The sequence below is a fragment of the Prinia subflava genome, chromosome 4 (assembly GCF_021018805.1).
Source record: "Prinia subflava isolate CZ2003 ecotype Zambia chromosome 4, Cam_Psub_1.2, whole genome shotgun sequence".
In the NCBI taxonomy this organism is placed as follows: Eukaryota; Metazoa; Chordata; class Aves; order Passeriformes; family Cisticolidae; genus Prinia; species Prinia subflava.
In genome coordinates, this window is record NC_086250.1 from 16833556 (window position 1) to 16854206 (window position 20651).

General features: G+C 42.2%; 1 protein-coding gene across 2 annotated transcripts in view; it reads right to left on the reverse strand.

The window, feature by feature from the left end:
• KIAA1549 (KIAA1549 ortholog) overlaps positions 1–18603 on the reverse strand; it is a 141405-nt gene extending 122802 nt beyond the window's left edge. Inside the window, exon 1 of one of the 2 annotated variants that reach the window (XM_063395665.1) lies at positions 18035–18603. In XM_063395665.1, the coding sequence (XP_063251735.1) occupies positions 18035–18146 (112 nt within the window). In that variant the 5' untranslated portion in view covers positions 18147–18603. The remainder of the gene's footprint in view (positions 1–18034) is intronic. The other variant, XM_063395664.1, reaches the window with a different exon arrangement.
• Positions 18604–20651: the final 2048 nt, after the last annotated feature.

Genomic DNA, 20651 nt, shown 5'->3' on the forward strand with positions numbered 1-20651 from the left:
TTGTTATGAATCTTGTAACTTCCACTCTAATATTCTTAAGCCTCAATTTCCCCTCACTGAGAAACTCTCTTCTCTGGTCCAAGAGCCTTTCCACTACAGAATTAATATTTTCCACAATGCAGAAATTAAGTCACATCTCTATTGTTCCTAGGGCATGGTAATTAGGCTGACATTTTTGACATTTTCACCTGGAAACATCCTTTCCAAAGCATCACAGGGATATTCTCTGAACCATTCCCACTTAGTCAATCAACATCCTTCCTGAGCAGTTGACACTCATAGCTACCACACAGCTGACACACAGGGTGGGAAAACTTCCCAGCTTCCACTCATTAATTTAAACTCTTCTCCCAACCATAGCACTTCACAGTGAACTCCTCTTCAACAGCCCACCAAACTCTTCCTCCCCAATACATTCCTCTCCAGCCTCACATGACTGGTTTTCAGAAGTTTTTGACATCTTATCAATACAGAACTTCAGTGTTTATCTCCAGACAAATCAGTTCAGTCTCCCTGTGCTATTCATACCAAAACCTAGCCAGAAAACAATCAAAATGAAATTTCCTACACATATTTTATTCAAAATATTAGTGAACAAAGCTTGGTATACCATGCTGATGTCTGTTCCACTGCATCTTTAAACAAATGGCATTAATAAGCTTTTTAATCTAAAGCTAATACCTTATGACAACAGACATACCCCTGTGGAGTACACTTTTAAGGACTCAGCTCACATGGGCCATGTTATTCCCAACTCCCAATAATCCAGAAAGTCACCTCATGTCTCTGTCACACTGCCAGACAAATCAACATCCCTGACACACTTAATGAACCCTGAACCAGCACCATCCCTCTCATGTTTTCAAGCAATGTCCTACATATATCATGCACTGGCCTGGTACCTTGTGTGATAGTTTGTAATGGTTCATGACAGAACTGCAGCAATGCTGTGTGAATGACAATGCACAGAACATCACCTCCAAAATGCTACCCAAGGATTAATTTCTTACAGAAACTGGTGGAGCTGCAATAGTAGGTTGTAAGACAAGAGGACATACTGTAAATATTAAACTGCTCATTCATTAAACTGGGCTAAAACCACTTTAACACAAATGCATATGCCGTTGTAAACTAAAAACTGAATGCACCTCTCCCTGCAGCTAAAGAATAAAAGGGGAAACACACTCAGTAATGTTTTTCACTATCAATAATCCAGTTGTGGTAAATAAAAATCCTTGTGATATCTTTCATTAAATATAGTTAACAATTGCTCTACACAGCAAATATGAAGCTGGATAATGCCAACAATGGCAACAGAGACCTGCACAGGAGTCCTTCCCTCTCCTCATGATTGTTTTATTCTATCAACTTCTGTTACTGGGTAACAAAATCACTTAAGGTTTTAAACAAGTTAGGGAGGGAAAAAAAAAAAGCGCCTTCCTTCCTCTGTCATTAGGGATCTAAAATAGTCCAAACCACACGATTAAATATACTTACTATTTTTTATCCTACTGTAATGCCAAGATTCAAGCATGGTCCATGCACTTGCTAGTAAGTTAAGCCAATCAACAGAATGTTTTATTTCCTCTGCCCTTCCTCCCCTCTTATCCAGTACCTTTCCAGGTTTAACAAGCTAGAGGATTTTAGAAACACTGCCTTCTTCCCTTCATCAAGAAACATTTCACTACATGCACTACATATATTCATGAAGGGTAAGATCCAGTTCAAAAAAGACATTACATGTTTGCATAGAAGACAGTTTCCAAGGGCTCTAAACTGGATAATATACTGGATTATTTATTTTTATCATTTCTGAGGTAAATTACATTGTTTGGAGAGTCAATCTCATCATAAACTGAAATATATGTAAAGTGAAAGAAACTTGTATTTAACCAAGCCAAAATTACACTTTCAAGACATTAAGCCTCTAAAAAGCAGCCCTTGGTTATCAAATGTCAGTAGTATGTCAGCCACCTGTATTGTTGGTGCTATAAAGTGGTGCTGACAGAAGAATTGAAGTTTATCTGGAAAGTCAGCACCTGTGTTTTTGACTCAAGCTTGGTCTAATAAGAAAAATCTGTATATTTAACGACAAGCCATTGATATCATTTTTTCACCAAACATCTGAGACATCTCATAACATCCTTACTTTTATGCCTGCTCTGTAGAACTCAAGTGACCGATGAAAAGCACTTCACAACATCAAGCTTGTGCCAGTTTCCTTACAGGAGTCCAGTAAATCTGCATGTAAATACTTACCCCTTCCTCAATTTTATGTCATATACCACTTTTTCCACAATAGACACAGGAACATGCCAGGGATTAAAAAAACTGAAGAAGCTATGAACATCTAAATATTGAGTACAGTACCACTTCTCAGCAAAGACTCTTTTTGGTGTTTCCTTTACTGTGAAAAAAGTTCCACTAAAGTCCATCTAACCTGCAAAAATTTAGTAAAACCTGGCATTTCCAACACTTGGAGTTTTCTTTAAAATGTCAGCACATTCAGATTTCTACGGTGCTTTTGAGCCTTCTGGGTTTTTTTTTTTTTTTTTTTTTTTCCTTTCTTTCTCTGCAAGAGATGAGGAAACTGAGAACTTGTTAGTTCCCAAACTGGTTAACCTAAACCATCCCTAATTAGAGCCTAAATCTGCTAGAGTCAGCATCATGAGAGACCTCCACATTTCCCTGAGTATCTCAAAGACTACACCATCAGACAGTATGGAAGAGAAACAACTATTACTGATCTTCAAATAGTTACTGAACAGAACCCATGAAAAATCTCAGTGTGAATGAAATTAAATTTGACTGAGATTCTATGTTGAAATATCTACCTCTGGAAAATTTTCCTGCATTTAGTTCTTGGTGGCAGCACAAAATTTAGTATTGAAGCTAACTATGGAAAACAGCAAAAGGTCTAAATCTTTTACACCATTATGGAGGGACATATCAGGCAGTCTGTTTTTCAAAGAAAGTCTATTCTGGCAAAAAAGTCCTCCTCCATTTTAGGTACCACTGAGAACTGCAATCATGATTTTTTTAATTGGTTGCCAGAGATGCTTTAGAATTTTTAACATTTTGCATCCATGTACTAATATTTAAATCATTCTAAAGAAACCACAAAGGCAATGTAGGAGAATAGATTATGGGACATTGGGAATGGCGCCGCAGCCGAGCCTCATCTCTAATGGGGTGCAGCTGTAAGACAGGTGAACAGCACTGAAGGAAAGGAAGGAGGGAATGCTGATGGGTATTGATCAATCACAAAAGAGTGAAAGGACACACAGGTGTTATATGTGTAAGAGAAAAGGGATAAGGAGTTAGGTGGTGGTGTTGGAGCTAAGAGGTCGTGCTGCGAGAGGAAGGAGTCAGTGTTGTGTGGTGCTGCCCGCGGGATTGCAACAGAGAAAAGGTATCAAGGCTTTAATAAACTGCTGAAGCTTGCTACCATCTTGGGTGTCAGTCTTTTGAGCCCACCATCAATCAGGGGAAGATTTTAGATAACAAGGGACTGATGCTGGTGTCAGTCGTGTGACCACTGTCAAACTGGTGCCCGTTGATGATAACACAACATTTCCAGTTTCACACAAGTCTCTCTAAGGTGATCTATGCAATATACACTGCCTCAAATAGCTCACTCTTATTAGTTCTTCTCTGATGAGGCTTCCTCTCCCCAAGACACTGTTCCATCATTAAGCCAACATACAAATTAAATGAAATACTGAGTTACCATCTGACTTTAAAAAGACCTAAAAGACAAAAATAAAAACCATTTACACTGTAGCAAGCAACACGATGGCTTATCCTTTCCTCCACTATATTTTCGTATTCTTTTCTGCTCCCAACCCTCCATACTACCACAACCTTCAGGAAGACTCATGCATTTGTTATTGTAAAATACATTTGTTTCCATCAAAATGGACTGAGAACTGATGTGCCACCATGCTGCCTATCAGTGTCCCTGCTACCCCACACCATTAATTCAACTCTTTCGCTCATAGGAAAGTTGCCACCAGCAGCCATTGCCAGTAAGATCCTGCTCAAAAAACTCTGCAAAAGTCTTTTGGAATTGATGAGTGTATTCATTACAAAATATTTTGTCTCCACTATTGACAGTGTTTTCAAATCCTGTCTCTCACATGGTAACATTGAGTCAGACAGGAAAACAAACATTTCCACTACCTATTTAAAGCTGAAGCTCAGTAATTGGAATCTTGCTCTCTCCTGGATGATGCAGAAAACATCTTAAGCAGGCATACAGTATGATGCATGACCTGATTTCAGTCAGGTGCTAGACCTTTACTGTTTCATATTGGATCACCCAAACTGGCACTCCCAAAATTTTCTTGCTTTGCACATGGTCCTGGACAATGTAGCTTGCTGAATTAGGAGCACTGAGATCTCTAAAGATGTGCTCGATTCACCTCAGAACACCCAGGCATGCTTTTGCTGCCCTACTGACAAGCTTGGCTCGTTAGACCAGAACAAATTTTTAGCAATGGCCTGATTTACACACAGTAACATAGGTGTAACTGCAAGGTGGTTTCCTATTTGGTAACTGAGTGTACAGAAATAGAAGAGAGCCAAAAATGCAAGAGCAGCACTGGTTTAGCCAGTAGCCCAGCTAGTCCTCCAGAACCACAAGGCAGGAGCAGTGCTGTTGCTCAGGGCAGCAAGCAGATGGAGGGCAGCCGAGCCTGCTGGCAAAGCTCTGGGCCTGTGAGGCTGCACAGGGAGAGCACATGCAGAAACAGTGTGAAGAAAGGAACTGTCACACGGGGACTGAGCAGTAAATAATTCTGAGGCTAGGGCAAGTGTTGAAGCCAGGCCTAAAACAGAAGGCATCAACTGTAAAAAAGGAGGTACTAAAATGCATCAGCAAGAACACCGGTTCTCTATACCGGTCAGTTAGAAAAGGGAAAATTCTTTATCTAGACAATTTATGGAGCTTAAACTTCCTATACAAATTATGACTGAGGACCAAGAAGACATTTTAATTCAGTGATTGATAGGAATGTTTCCTTAAAGAAGATAATTTTACTATGTACTCTGACTCCAAAAATATCCACTTTCCTTTCAGCTGAAAAAACTTCCAGAAAGACCAACAATTCATAAAAATGACTAGTAAGTTATGCAGTTCAAACAAAGAAAGGAGTTGCTGTTAAAATGAAAGTTTCTCAATAGGAGAGGCTATTTAAGACCAAGCAAGTTCAAATTCAGCCTCTCCTTAAAAAATCGTTTCAGAGCAAGAGAGCTGTGGTGCCCTTCTGTCAGTGGCAGCTGTGTTTTGAAAGGTTCTTGCCGCTCCCTTCTGTCCCCTGACACTCATTGCTGCACTCAGAGGTGCCAATACAATTGTTTGCATGACTGTAATCTATTCAGGGTTTCAAGAACTATCCCGTTTAAAGGGAAACGACAAAACCAAAACAGTAAAAAATACCACAATAAAGTACTTTAAAACAAATGTAGCCTATACAACAACCATACAACAAAAACCCAAACTGATGAGACAAGTTAAGACAGAAGTAACAGAAACATCTTAAACTGAATCATTCATGTCTGGCAAGAGACTACACTCCTCCTTTCTCCTCCCCTTTCTTCCAAGCATTCCCTTCCCCAAGAAGAAAAAAACCCCACCCATGCCTAGCAAGTTCTACTATTAAGAGCTTGGAAGAAGTACACAGAATGCAAAAACCAATACGAGATGGAATCGGATAATTTTTCCTGGTCTTCAGTAAGAGGTAAGATGGAACTAACTCCCTGCAACTTTCACTCTAAGACACAAGATGCAGCAAATAGAATAGAATATATGAGGGGTGGGGGAAAAAAAGAAGTATTCAGGAAAGCACAAAGGGGAATGTTTGCTTTGTTTGGTCAAAAAAGCATCCCATAACAGGATTTTCTTCTCCCCCCCCCCCAAAAAAAAAAGAATTGACGTTTACTATAGTGGTTAGAATAAACCATATTACCATGTTTGTGTAGCAAAATCTCTCGGTCTTGTGTCTCTATTTGAATAGGCACATTTTATGAGAATTCAACATTCCAGACAAACATAAAACATTGATATGAAACAAGGCTGAGCTCAACAGACTAGCTTTGACTATTATTGCTGTGTCTTCTGATTAAATATACATAACACCTGCTGGAATGTGTAAAAACAGAGGAAAATGTAGAGGGTTTACTTGTTTAAAATAGAAATCGATTCCTTCATGAACAGCCCACTTACCAAAGCATGATTTTCATTTAGAAATGTGCCATTTTCCATAAACAACAACAGAGAATGAGGAATCCAAGATTTTTTGGATGGCAAACAGACTATTGATATGGCTATCAGACTACATCATCGCAAGTCATGCTACTCTTAATTCAATTACACGGCCACTGAACAATTTCTGCAGGAACATAAGTGTTTAATTAAAAATAAAATACACTTATCATGTCTTTTTCAACTGCTCAATATAAAAAATATCTGACACATTTAGGAAAAACCTCAACTATTCCCCCAAGAGACTATGAACAGAAGTTTGAGACATGCACAACCTTTATTGTTAATAACATATTCCACTGGCTTTGTTATTCTTTCATGAAAGCAAATCAGGAAAAAAATGAGCAACTAAACGTTATTTTGAAATATTTAGGTTTCAAACAAAACTTCTACTTCAATATTTTCCACCTAGTTTGAGACAACAGAGCTCCAATTTAAAGGCTTTACATTCTTTAGACTGGAAGGCACAAATTAAGTTCCTGCCTCAACAGTTTTGAAGCAGTAAGGAATCCAGTCCCAAAAGTTACAAAGGATGCAATAATGCCATTTCTCTTACGCCGCAGAAACAAATAGGAAGCTTATGACCTTGCAAAGTTTGGAAGCAAGATGAACCATACTAAAGTTAGCACAATAAATGCACTGCAGGTTTTAAAGGCAACTCAAAGAGAACTTTAGTCATTGGGGTTCCCCATCTCATGAACTGTACATGGCTCCCTGTTCTTTCCTGCTGACAGATTGTGTTCATGCTCCTTCCCACTGCAGTAAAAGAAACTTAAGGAAGGCACTGTAGAATTACCAGAGTAAACTGCTATCGGGTTACTGGATGAGGTGGCTCCCAAGGTGAACACAACAGAAACAGAATTTGAGACAGTGGTTCCAGTTAAACTTTGTGAGAGTTCATACAGCCAAACTGACACAGATAGCCTTCAACCTTTATGCACTGCTCAGTCATGAAAATAAACTACCTTGATTTAATATTTTCCCTTACCTATAGGTAAGGGAAATAGGGAAATAGGGAAGGGGGAAAACCCCCAAAACAAACAAACCAACCAAACACACACCCATTAATGCATTATGAGCATAACCCAGCACTGCATGCCTCAGCCTGAGTGTTTCACAAACACCTGCTGTTTTGGGTGGTTGCTCTCCCTGTCTACAGCAAACTATACTTAACATGCACCTGTGCTTTTCACCTGTCCTCCTACAAATAAATTCCATCCACAAGAACTGATCTTAAACACTGAAGAATCCAAATAGCTGCTAGTTTATTCAATTCATTACTTTCATTCTACTGGTAATATTCTGAATTTTCTAACTCTCTCAAAACTAAAAGCATCAAATCTCAAAATACATTTTTATAAACCCTAAGTCCACTAATTCATCAGAAATATAATTTCTGATTATGAGAAATGGAAGTAGGAGCTGTAAGTATTCACTCAATTCAGCATACTTGGCTTCATAAAGCATATTAACTCTTGCACCTGCATTTCGAAGATGTGAAATACTTATTTCTGCTTTTGAAGATATCTAGAAAGCTATATAACATCATATTTACAGAGAAAAAGTTTTAGATGTGGCCTCCAAGGCTCATACTATTTAGGAATGAAAGGAATATTTCTGATGTATCTTACCTAAGTTACATGCATGTTTTCACTGAATATATGATCCAACATAAGGCTGCATTCTATTCTTCAAGGGCTGAGTTTTATTTCCAAATATAAAATAATACAACCATTCTAAGTTGTTAGTGCAATTTCACACATCAATAGCATGTTTCAATTCTGCCTTTGGCTGATTAAAAAAATACATCAAAACCGTCATTTAAGCGTTATTTTAGAAAAAAATATCTCTAAGGCTTCTAGACTTATCTTCACCTGACTTCACTTAAACTTTACACATGGTAAATAGCAGCAGCAGCTACTAAGGAATCATAAGAATACATTAGTACAGAAACTATATGCAGTTTTGTTTCTAAGTTTCTAACACTTCCAGGATGTTAAGATTATACCTTCAAGTGACACCGTCTGCTTGCAATCCAGTTAATTCAAAGAAAAAGAAACTGGATTTACTTTCATTTCACATTCCTCAGCTTTCCTAATCCTTTTGACAGTTTTAAAAACATGGTTGTGGTAGAAGCAGCAAAGTAATTACTCACAGAGTCAAACAAAGTAAACAGACTAATACAATTTATTTTCTTGAAACTTCCTTGCTTGTATTAATATTGGATAAAATATTTCTTGAGAAAACTTTGATTACCATGTTGATAAGCATTTACATAATTTTTTTAACCAAGTTACTATAAAAAGCACGTGCACTCTGGAAAGACAAAGAAAAATTTTTTTTTTTGTTCTTTCAGAAGGGAACAGATTACATCTTCTAAAAACTGAATGTCAATGGTTGGAAGCCCAAATCTGTTTCATCTTTCACCATAAGCACAGGAAGTAAGGTCACTGACAGATTTTAATTGAAAACATCTTCAAACCAGACTCCTGCTCTATATCAGGATTTTGTTCTGTGACGTGCAATTTCTATCCTAATGTATCACACAAGTTAGTCCCAATTCAGCAGCTCCAGTTTTAAATACAGGCACCACTGGAGAAGTTCCCCAGCCAGAATCCAGAGTAGCTGACAAACAAGGTCTGTCTCCATTCAAAAAGTAACATGACACTAGCCCAGAGGGGTCTGCTACATAAATGCTTGGAGCTTTGTCTCGAAAATGCTCAGCTGTATGCTTGTGGCTTTGTGGTTGAGCAGCGCTCACTGCAATCCGCAGACATGAGGAGGAATTTATTTACAAGAGAATTTGGAGCCACAGGAAAAGGTGAGACATGCTCAACATCTAATCAAGTTCACACTCAACTAGAAGAATAAATGCTGCCTCCACCACCCTGCAGCATCAACAACTGCCTTTAAATGAGGAAAGAACTTTACTTAGAGACTCTCCACAAACCAGTTCAATACACTACTGGCTGGGGAGCAAAAAAGGGAGATCTTTACCTTATACGAATCATACCAATTTAATTTTCTTATTCAGTATCAAAAGAGTCAATAAGAAATTCAGTCCAGTAGGGAGTCAATTAAGAAAAAAGAAGTTAAAAACAAAATCTGTAAATTGTCAATACTACTAAAGAAAAAATATCTTTACCTGTACTATCTACTTCTCCTATGTGACCATTTATTTTCAGGTGCATTTAGAGTTCCCTCAGACATCTGAGAGTTTTCTATTAAAACTGAGACCAGCTACCCGTTTAGATAATGCCCCTCTCCACAGCTCTAAGGCAAACTCTGAAGTGAGATGCTCAAATCAAATATTCAAAGCAGCCACGAAACCCCCTCCAAATCTGCAATATCAAGCAGCCTTCCTCTTACCACAAGCCTTCCCAACTCAGCCTTCCATTATTGATACCCTAATCTATATTCCCAATTTCACCCGTACTTATTACAGCTCCAGCCCCAGTGTCATCTCTGCTATTCCATATTTCAGTATCCTCCTGACCAAAGTTTGTATTCTCCCTTGCTCTCACTCTGCCACAGCAACCAATTTCAGACAAAGGGCACAAAGACACCTCCACACTGCCTTAACTGTGCAGAAAAGCTTTGTCAGAACACGCTCACTGCAGAGCTGAGAACTGCACACACCTGAGCCGAGCCCAGCAAGCTCACAGCTCTGGCCAGGACAGCCTTGCTGCTGTCCTAGCAGTTGCTGTTCCAGTCAGGACACCAGGTGGGAGACCCAGTGTCTCTCAGCTACTGAAGAACCAAAGATTTGTCTTCTCCCTTTGATACAGACCCACAGCCAGCAGCACACAGAACATGGCAACTAAAAGATTTGGTCTGGTGCCATTTATTTGCCTAGTCTCCCAATTGTCTCACATCACTTAGGACCTCTTGCTTGCACCATCACTCCCTTTGCTAAGGGCAAAGGCAAAATCCTACACTCTGTGCCAAGATGAAGAAGTTTCCAGCCTGCCCAACTACACATTTCATAGAAATAGCAATAAAGTGTTTTGAGCATAATATTGCCTCTATCCCACCTCTGAGATATAAAAATGCTAGTAATAATTCAGTTGATGAATAAAGACATGCAGACTCACATCCATACCACTTACTTGTAGCTGTTGTCTCAGTGATAACGTATGCAGCATTCTAAAATGCTTCACAAACTGAACTTGCATGGAGAGCAACTTACAAAGTTAGTGTGTTCATCCTGCCTGTTACTACCATGGATAAAACCACTATAGCAAAGATTACAGAATGTTCTCTGAAACCTTAAAAAATGTTAATCCTAAAAATCAGCCAACATAAAATCCACAGATCATTTCTTCACTTGATCAGTACACCAAAGTTCTCAGCAATGAATAATATTAGTCCCAATGCTGCAGTTTGCACATAAATTACATTATATATTTGTTATTTATTATTTGTAATATCTCACAAAAACAGAACTGCAAAGTATTTCATATCACTGTTGCAGTCGTCTTCTGTCAGACCATTATACAAGCTCATCTGTCAACTCCAGTGACACATTCCATTACTGTCCCAAACCATGCAATTCATGGTTTCATTATCCCCACTGTTACAAAGATCAGCAGTTAGAAAACCTATCTTGTCCACTTAATTTCAAGTCTTCTTTTCCTCCTCAACATAAAAAACTATTTATTACACTTCCCTTTATGTTTCATCTTTATGTTTGAATAAAGTCCTGTCCACCTGGCATTTCTTCTAGGCTAGACAGTCAGTCCCAACAGTTCTCCGAACTGAACTGTCTCTAGCAGTCTGTCCCTTCCTTGAAGAACAAGGCTCTTTACTAGACACAGCATTCCAGCTGGAGCTCTTCTGCTACTGAAGAAAACAAAGGAGTTATTACAAAGGATATGCCCAAGTTCAAAACCAATGTGTTCACGAGGTCCAGCACCACTGTGATCCTGCTGAATCCCATTCTGTCTGTGATCCCTCATAAACACCAGGCCCCTTAATACAGCATTACTACATTGTCTAGTCCCCATGCTAAAGCTGTGCAGGTTTTCAAGTCCTTCAGTATGACACTAATATGCATGTTCCTTACTGAAAAGCATCGATTTCAGGCCCCGATTTACTGTGTTTCCATCATTCCTCCCCCTCCTCTTCCCCTTACTTGCGGGTGAATTTTAGCCTCCTATCTATTTCATACCACAAGACCAAACATGCTGTCTTGAATGGATGGCTAAAGCCAAATCAAAATTCCATACAGGATATTAATTCATAGAAGAGAAGCTTCTCTAAATCAGATGGGAGAATGGAAAAGGACTAAAAGAATTAGAAAATTGTTTGCACATGAAGAGCAAACAGGCAGGGGATGTAAGCTGAAACTGCTAAAGCTGAAAGTAAGCAAACATCAATAACCATGATTTCTTTTAAAGAATATTTGATTTATAGAAAAAACCCCAACATCAAAATCCTACTGCATTTTGATACAGCATAGTACATCTTCCCATCTCTAAGGCTAGTTACCTCACTAAAAAAGTCTTAATATGGTAAATACATCATGTTACACCACCACCTCTTACTTTCTATTTGCTTACAACTAGTTTATTTCTTATACTTGTTTTCTGTAGAGTCAAGTTCTGCAGACTGGCTTATCACCTACTGGATCTTTACTGTTCTCAAGACAAAAGTCTGGCTTTCTAATCAACTTTTTTTGCTCACTGTTATTGCACCTGGATATTCCTTAGGATCTTGAAAATCAAATGAGGAACCGCATCTGAGAAATCACATTTTAGAAATGGTGAAACTAAGAAACAAGGTCAAATTCTGAGAGCCTAATTTGAAACATTAATTAGTATTCAGATTTTCAGACACAACATCTATTTAAGCTTCCCCGACTTCTTTGCCAGCTGGAAGCACTCAGCATTTCTGCAACACAGATCCCAGAGGTCTGATATCCAGCAAATGAGGAACACACACAGCTAGTGACCACCTGTGGGAAGCTTGGTTTAAGCAACTTGAGCATCACTGAAACTCTGCAACAGCAACACAACTCAGTTGTCTAGGACAGCATTTAATTGCATTAACAGCAAAACCTGTATTCAAACATTGTCCCTGCCTTCATGTCACACCTTCAAACATCTGCTATGAAAGGAGCAAGTCCTGCAGATAACTTCTTCATTTGCTATCCAGTTCCTATTTTTCCCCCAAGCAGGATCAGTCACTGAGCACAAGGATGGTCCTGTCTCTGTGTAGGTGTGTGCAGGTGCCTCTATACCTCTATGGATACACAGCTTGTGACCATGTGAGCACAGCTGTACAACAGCTTACAGGTACAGAAGTTTAAAACTGTACAGGTTGATAGGTTATTTTAATGTCAGTATTTCCAACTTACTGATTTTTGCCTCTGCAGTCCTCATGTGTCACTACAATTTTTGTGGAGGATTTTTTCCAGTTCTTAAAACAAACTTAGAAAAACACTTCTATCACAAGGCTGATTCATGCACATTCATGAAATGTTCCAAGGAGCAGCAGAAGATTATCATGCTTCTGGCTAAGAGGAGAAAAGGACCAACACTCTGAAGCCCTGAATTCTGTGCCAGATTCTGAAGGAAGTGTCCCAGAGCAGTAGGCACACATTTTCCCATTCCTAAATTGCAAGCTCGATGCTTTTGGTCACATCTCCAGGCTTGTCCCAGTCCCTTGTCTTTCCCACTTCTGATTCATCCTTTCTACACTATTTTTTTGCTGTTTATTTTCCTTTTTTAAACTGAGTCCATCTGTGTTTCCCAGTGTGCTTATCCTACTAACAGACTGCTTTGCTTACTTCATCTAAGACTAATTTCTGAATTGCAGTTTCCCTCATCTACAGACCTATTTTACACTCCTGACCTACTGTCCTGTATCCTAATCTTTATGCCCTGCCAGTTCCAGTTTCTTTCATTTGACAAACCCTCTTGCCATTTGTGTCCCTTCCCCTCCTACAGCTTCCAGGTTTCTGGACATATCTAATGAACATGCAGAAGAGTGACAGGAAAGATCCTCAGACCTTTACTCCAAACTAAACCTAAGTCCCATGCTGGCTCCTTCTAAAGCCTTCTTTCTGTGTGCCCTCTTGGACGTGATGCAGTGACCACCACACAAGAGTGCACCAGAAGGCAGATGCCAAAGACACCCCAAAGAAAGTAAAGCATTACATAGCAGAGACTTGTCCTCAAACACAAGGCAGGCAGGTGCCCAGTTCTCAGTCCTGAAGCTCAATCCAGTCCCACTTTTGGAGCAGTTTAGACAGACTTTCACAGCAAAGCCCAATCTTTCGTGTAACATTCCGGTCTATGGGAAGAGTGCTGAGTATATCTGCCCAGCTGACATGTATACTCCTGGTCAGTACTGACAGATAGGTGAGGTCCCAAGAGAATAGGCCATATTCAAACTTCAGCTGACCAAAAAAAATCATCTTCTCTATTGTAGCCATGTCTATCTAAATTCTGTCATTATAAGCTGTCAAAAAATAAAATATCACTTTCAAAGCAGGAGTGGACAAAACATCCCCTTTGGAGCAGACACAATCCAACAAAGTTTAACTGCACACTCCAAAGCATAAGGGTATTAAAGTTGTTCAGAAAAGAAGCTGGCAGAACTCTAAGCAGAAGCCATTGTTTTCCTCTTGCCTCAACATCAGAAGTTGCTGAACTCTTTTAACTGATATTTTGCAAAGAAGAAAAAGCTTCAGCCCATAGCTAAGCACACTTTACAATATTTTAATTGAAATATTTAAGTTTGTTCTCAATTCCACTGCAAAGCAGAAATATTTCTTAGAACATCTTAAAACATCTTACAGCTTAAGTAAACTCTAGCACAATCAGGCCCATTTTCCAATATTTATTGGGGCATTTTACATGCCATTAATTACAATGAGGAATGAGTGATGTGAGTACTGATGGTCAATTTTATCTTTTTTCTCCCCTAATCTCATGCTAGGAAGGAAAAAAGACACCACTAATGCATTGCTCTTAGGAAAAGGTTTTCCCTTAGTCTTCCAAAACAGCTGTCTCCAGTAACATCAACAGCTGAAAACACAGTACATATAGGAAGTACCAATCAAATTTGTTATTGAGCTCATCTGTGTTTGGCAATCACTGCAGAAAAACATAGAAATATGTGACTTTTCAAGAGATAGAAAAGCATCATATCAGGTAACTCCAGAGTGAAAAACTGTCCATACTTACCAGGACTCCATGAAAATGGGATTCTTATACATGAGCCAAAATAGAAATTGTCTGCATAATTAAGTTTGTTTAATGCTATTGTTTTACTAAACTATGGGATTCTAAGGCAAAACTTAAAAGATAATAATTTCCTTGCAGCTTTTTTTACTTATACCCAGGTTCCCAGGACAGACTGAATTTAATAACTTATGCAATTAACATTCATCATGCTGTATGCCACAACAGGCCAGGCTGGAGACACACTGGTACTTAAGGACATCATCCATAATAACTCTTACACAACCAGTGTTATTCATACTGTCTGCCACAATAGGCAGAGCTGGAGACTCTCTGATAGTTTAGGACACCAGCCACAAGCAGATTTACTTTCAAATGAAGGAAAGCCATGTCTCCCACAGCTGAAGTGAGACTGTATTATTAAGAAGTCTATTCTGCTTCACTTGTCTCCCAAGCAACTCCCACACATGCACACACATTCTGAACTAACAAGCAAGAACTGGGATGTCAGAACCTGCCTTTTACCACAATCACCAGCTTCCCAAGACTTCTTGGAAAAGATTTGTACTGCAACAAGAGTCACTGCTATTTAATGTGCCCAGTTCCTGAAATCTATCACCCAAGGTAGGTCAAAGCTGTTAAAGCCTGCTTCGCTAAAGTCATGCTGTATTTCAAGTCCCAGCCCTGCCTGAGAAGTCTAAGACCTTGTTTCACAAAAAGCACTCACAAAACAGACACGACTGAACAAAAAGCTGCACTGTCCACTAGCTTGTTTAGCATTCTTACTTCTTGAAAGAACGTGCAAACAGAAAACACATTTCCTCTGGCAGGACTACAAATGTAGCTTGTAGACACGAGGCTGACATAAATAAAGCTAGCACAGCATAGAAAGCAGTCATAAAGAGAATCCCCCAACCATATGGGTCTTCTGTAAAAATGAACTGGAAGCAAGCTTGACAAGCTCAACTGGCCACAAGAGACACGATGCCAACTCAAGTGTCTGCAACAGACTAATGCAATTAAGTTGAATAAACAGTATCCTGCAACTGTCCCATAAGACAGCTACATCTGATTCCTTACTTGACCTCCACAACTTGCCTCTGGTCCCTGAGTCTCTGAGGAGACTCACTGCAGTCTTTTCAGAGTCCCCAACACAGAGCTCTCCTCCCTCTCATGAAAACAGCACAGTGAGACAAGATAAATCCTCCTGATTGTCAGTGCAGGAGTCGTGCAGATTGTGCAATGGAACAAAAGCATAAACACAGCCTGTGCTGGGCAGCAAGACCTGCAAATAGCCTGGCCAGAGCCCTGCTTGACTGAGGTGCTCAAACACAAACCTACCCTTAGCACACCGGCAGTCCAACCACATACTGAGAGTTCGGCATCTGCCTAACTGGGAAGCTGAAGCCCTGATTCAGCGACATGTGACTTTTGTGGGAGCTGGATAAAGCATTCCAAAACCAAGTTGTTTAACTACTAAGTTTTTTAAAGTATTGTCTTTGCTATTTCAACTGCAAGTATGTGGCCAATCCATTCTTTCTGTGTGTTTCTTCTGTGTAACTCAGAGCTCTAGGAGTTTGCTCTTGCTGTCCCCTAGACTGGTCAAGACCATATGGCACTGAAAGGCAAATGAACTGCACCCTAGAGAGATTTACAAGAGTTGTAAAGCTGTTGATCAGTTAACTGAAGGCTGCCCAAACCTATGGCATTTGGTCAGTATGCAGCTTTTCTGTTTCACACCACCCATTACACCATCAAAACCTTTCAAGACTAAAGACAAGATCTGGATGAAAACTGTGTTTTTTAAACTTTATGGGCCCCAGACAGAGAAATCGGACTCCTTTCATGTTTTTAAATGAAGTATTTCACCTTAACAAAAAGGAACAAAATATCCTTATTCTCTTCAACCTGCAAACTTTAAATCTCTGTAATCAATGGAGCATTTCTGAGATGCTAAAAAAAAAAAGTATCCTCTGAAGAGCAAGTTTACTCTTAGAATCCTCAAGTTCACTGCACATGATTCACATGCCCAGTAGAAACTGAAAACATAGAGGACACTCAAATCAAAACAGCTTAAAGTCTCCTGCCCTAGACTGAATAGGAAAGCATCGCTTTGGGCAAGATCTGTTGTCTCTGAGTACTCTCTTCCAGCAGCTCAAACACTGGCTGAGTTACATAATATTTCTACTGCTGTTTTTAAGTTATACAAGAATGCACGAGAATCACACAAATGTTTAGAGAAATTCACAGCCATGTTTAATTAAAAGCTACTATGTATCAGAGAAACAAACAAGCACCTTCGCTGACTTACTATGAAAATACAGAAGAAACACAGCCACTCTCAGAGGCAAAAAAACACAAGTAAATTTCCAACTTACGAACCTAGTGCTTTGCCTTCTACTTGTATGCAAAGCCTGATCTAATTAAGAAAAATCGCTGAAGTTTCCTATGAATTATCAATTTTCATGTAGCCTGGAATGGAACATCTCTCGTAGACTACAACGGGAGCTGGAGGAGAGCGTAACTTCCCTGAAAAGCTAACTAGTCACCTCCAAAACACAAACTACTTTCTGAAGTGGAATAAAGGATTATTTATAAAGAGGTAAGCATGTTTTATAACCAAGGGTTCTTAAGCAACCAACAATAATCACCACAATTCCTGTGTTTGAACAAAAGAGTCAACACTAATTGGTCCGCTTCATGAAAGAGGTTACTGCAGGTTCTTATCACTTCTTGACGCTTACCAACAACTTTCGGATGTTGATTAAAATGTATTACTTTATACCTGTTATCTTCCAAAAAAAAAAAACCCCTAATCACAGCAAAACTATACCTCTCCATTAAATGACAGTTGTTACATTTTTTTTAAGTATTAAAGATGAATCAAGAAACGCTATGGGACCAGAACCAAATGAGACATCTTTGTGATTAAACTGTCTGCTTAACTACAGACTAATTTTGATACCTAGAGCCACAAGAGAAAACATGAGAGAAAAAAAAGGGTCACTGATTCATGTTTTTTCTGAAACACCTACTGAATACACCACCCTCTGGAGCCCGCACCGTTCTCTCCACACACAAGTCATGCCACGGCGGTGCCTGGAAAGTCGTATTGGGCGTTTTGAGAGGCTCCGAACACCTCCTCACTCGAAAGGTGAAGGGGAGCCAGGCTGCCCTGCGTGTACCCCGCAGGTGCTGCCGCAGCCCGACACGGGGCACTTCCAGACGACCCGGGCGCTGAGGCCACAACGCGGGGTGACCACTGCTTGGCACAGGACACCGTCCAAGCCCGAAACGCCGGGCGCCTCCTTTGTCCCCGCACCGCTTCTCCCCTTCGCTTCCCCGGGTCGTGTCCCAGCCCCTGAGCCTGGGGGCTGCCGCGGCCCCGCACCGGAGCGTTCGCGGTCTGGCTGCGAACAATGCGCGCCTTCTCTGGCGGAGCTCCCCGGCCGCGCCGCGCCGACCCCCGCCCGCCGGCACCGCCGCATTGTTACCGGCGCTGCCGCCCCCCGCGCCGCCCCGCTCCCGGCACGGCCCCGGCCCCGCACACCTGCCCCCCGGGCCCTCTTTGTTCCCTTACCTGCGGCGGGAGAGCCCCGCAGCGCCGGCACGGCGAGCAGCAGCGGCAGCAGGGCGGGCAGCGCCGGCCGCCACCGCGCCGCGGCCGCCACGAAGCGTGTCATCCCCTCCATGGCACGGCACGGCCCGGCCCGGCGTCAAGTCATCGCGGCGGCCCCCGCGTCCCCCCCGCGGGGGGCTGGAAGGGCTGGGCGGGCTCGGCGGCTCCTCCCGGGCGCATCCACCGCCGGCGGGGCTGGGACGCCCGCGGACCGGAGGCCGCCGCAGCACCCACCCTTCCCCACGCCCACCCCGTGGGGAGCGTTCACGGGGGCAGCGCCGCGGCGCCTCCCAGGAGCGGCGGCGCGGGGACGAGCGGTGCGGCTCGGCGCCCGAGGGCAGGCGGAGGGGAAGCCCCCGCACTGCGGGGCAGCGGGGCTCCTCGGCGGGGCGGCTGCGGCCGTGAGAGAAGGCGGCGGAGGAGGCGGCCCGCACCCGGCACCCGCTACGCTCCCCGCCCGCCGGCGACGCGCTGCCCCCGGCGGAACCCGGCGCGCGGCGGCGCGCACAGCCGGCCCGCCCGCCACCTGCGCGCTCCCGGCCGCGGCCGCGTCTGCGCGGGGGCGCGCCCGGCCCGCCCCCTCCGCCGGGGCGGTGGGAGCGGAGGGGCGGGGCGGCTGCGGCTCCGCCCGCCGCCTCCCGCCCGCCGCGTCCCGGGAAGGCGGCTGGAAGTGCTGCGGGGCGCCCGGTGGCTGGTGCTGCCTGCTCCGTGAACCGGCTGCCCCTGGACCCGCTGCTCCCCGGCTGCGCTCTCCCCATGGCGCAGCGAGCTTGGGAAGCTGGTAGTCCCGTCCATCAGCCCTCAGGGCAGGCTGAGGGATGCCTGGAGCCCTGCCCTAGGCTGTGCACGGAGTTTTGAGAGCTGAAACAGCGGGAAGGGGGAAGGCGCAGCAATGAGGGTAGAGCTCTGAGGCAGGACAGCCACGCAGCGTTAGTTCCTCCAGGAGATTGCAGACATAAGGGCAGGGGACCCTTTCACCCCAGGGTTTGTCCTGAGCCCTGCGCTCCTCAGGAGCAGGGGTGAGTCAAGCAGTCACAGAACCAAAAAATATACTGAGCTGGGAGGGGAACCCTGCACAGGGCTGTCCCAAGAGTCACACACCATGTGCTTGGGAACGTTGTCCAAACACTTCTTCAGCTCTGTCAGGCTTGGTGCTGTGACCTCTTCCCTGGGGAGCCTGTTCCACTGTATAACCACCTAATGCAGGAAGAACCTTTTCCTAATATCCTGTCCAAACCTCCCTGACACAACTTCAGGCCATTCCCCCAGGTTCTGTCAATGGTCACCAGAGAGAAATCGGTGCCTGCCACTCCGCTTCCCCCTAAGAGGCAGGTGCAGAGCGCCATGAGGTCTCCTCTCGGTCTCCTCCAGGCTGAACTGACCAAACAACCTCAGCTGCTCCTTGTATGGCTTCCTCTCAAGGCCCTTCACGATATTCATGGCCCTCCTTTAGATGATTTCTAATAGTTTTAGATCCTTTGTTATACTGTGGCACACAAAACTGCACACAGGACTCAAGGTGAGGTTGCGGCAGCACAGAGTAGAGCAATCATCTCCCTCATTTTGCTGACATATACAAGTAAAACAATAAGCTATACCTGAATCTCACACAGTGAACATCAGACAGTAGTATCACTCAGACGGCAAAGGAAAACAAAGCAGGGTGAGTCGTTGGCAATGGAAATAAACAAAGCTGAAATCACATGAGCTGAAGATGTGGCTCAATACAGACACGGCAGGTAAAATGAGGGTGTGAAATCTCAAAAAAAAAAAAAAAAAAGCGCCCTGGTTTTACATGAGACATTTTCAGGGTCAAAAAGTTCACAGATGCCCTTTTATGAAAGGCAATCAGCTGTGATGAGTACTTCAGGCCTTCTAGCACAAGACATATACTTTCATTTTAAAAGTCGTTCTCAGTCAGCAAGATATAATTTTCTTTCAATTTGTACAGCAGAGAGACATTTTATAGAATATTTCATGGGTGTTTCAAGATATATCTTCAATCTAAATCAAATGTCTAAGGTATAAAATTCAATGCAAAGATTTTAAACATTGCAAAAAGAAGACCACAATAGGACAACACCCCCTCCATCCTATAGTTTTTGAAATAACTCACAGAAAACTGAATGCAGAAAAACTTGCATCACATCACCTTTTGTCCCTTTTATCTGAGCAAATAAAGGAATCAGGGCCTGAGAATTGCTTCTGTTGCATTAAATTGCTGATAGACGGAAGAATGTCTTTGATATTCCTTTTAATTTACTACAAACCAGAACCCATTAGGACATAATTTTTTTTCTTTGCTAGTTGCCAGTCCCTGAAAACAGCTCAACTCAAAAGAGCACTCTAGCCTTTCGTTATAATTACATACCCACCATTTGTTGATACAATCCATGTCAGGTACTTCATTGCTGTCATCTCTTTCGGTTACTCTTGCCCATCCTAACCTTTGCTGCAAATCAGCAGTGCAGACTAAACAATAGCCACCAAAAGCTTTAAAACCCCCACATCATTCCAATATGACTTCATTGTAAGCAGCCATGTGCATGTACATTTGGCATTGGAGCATGCAGTCATA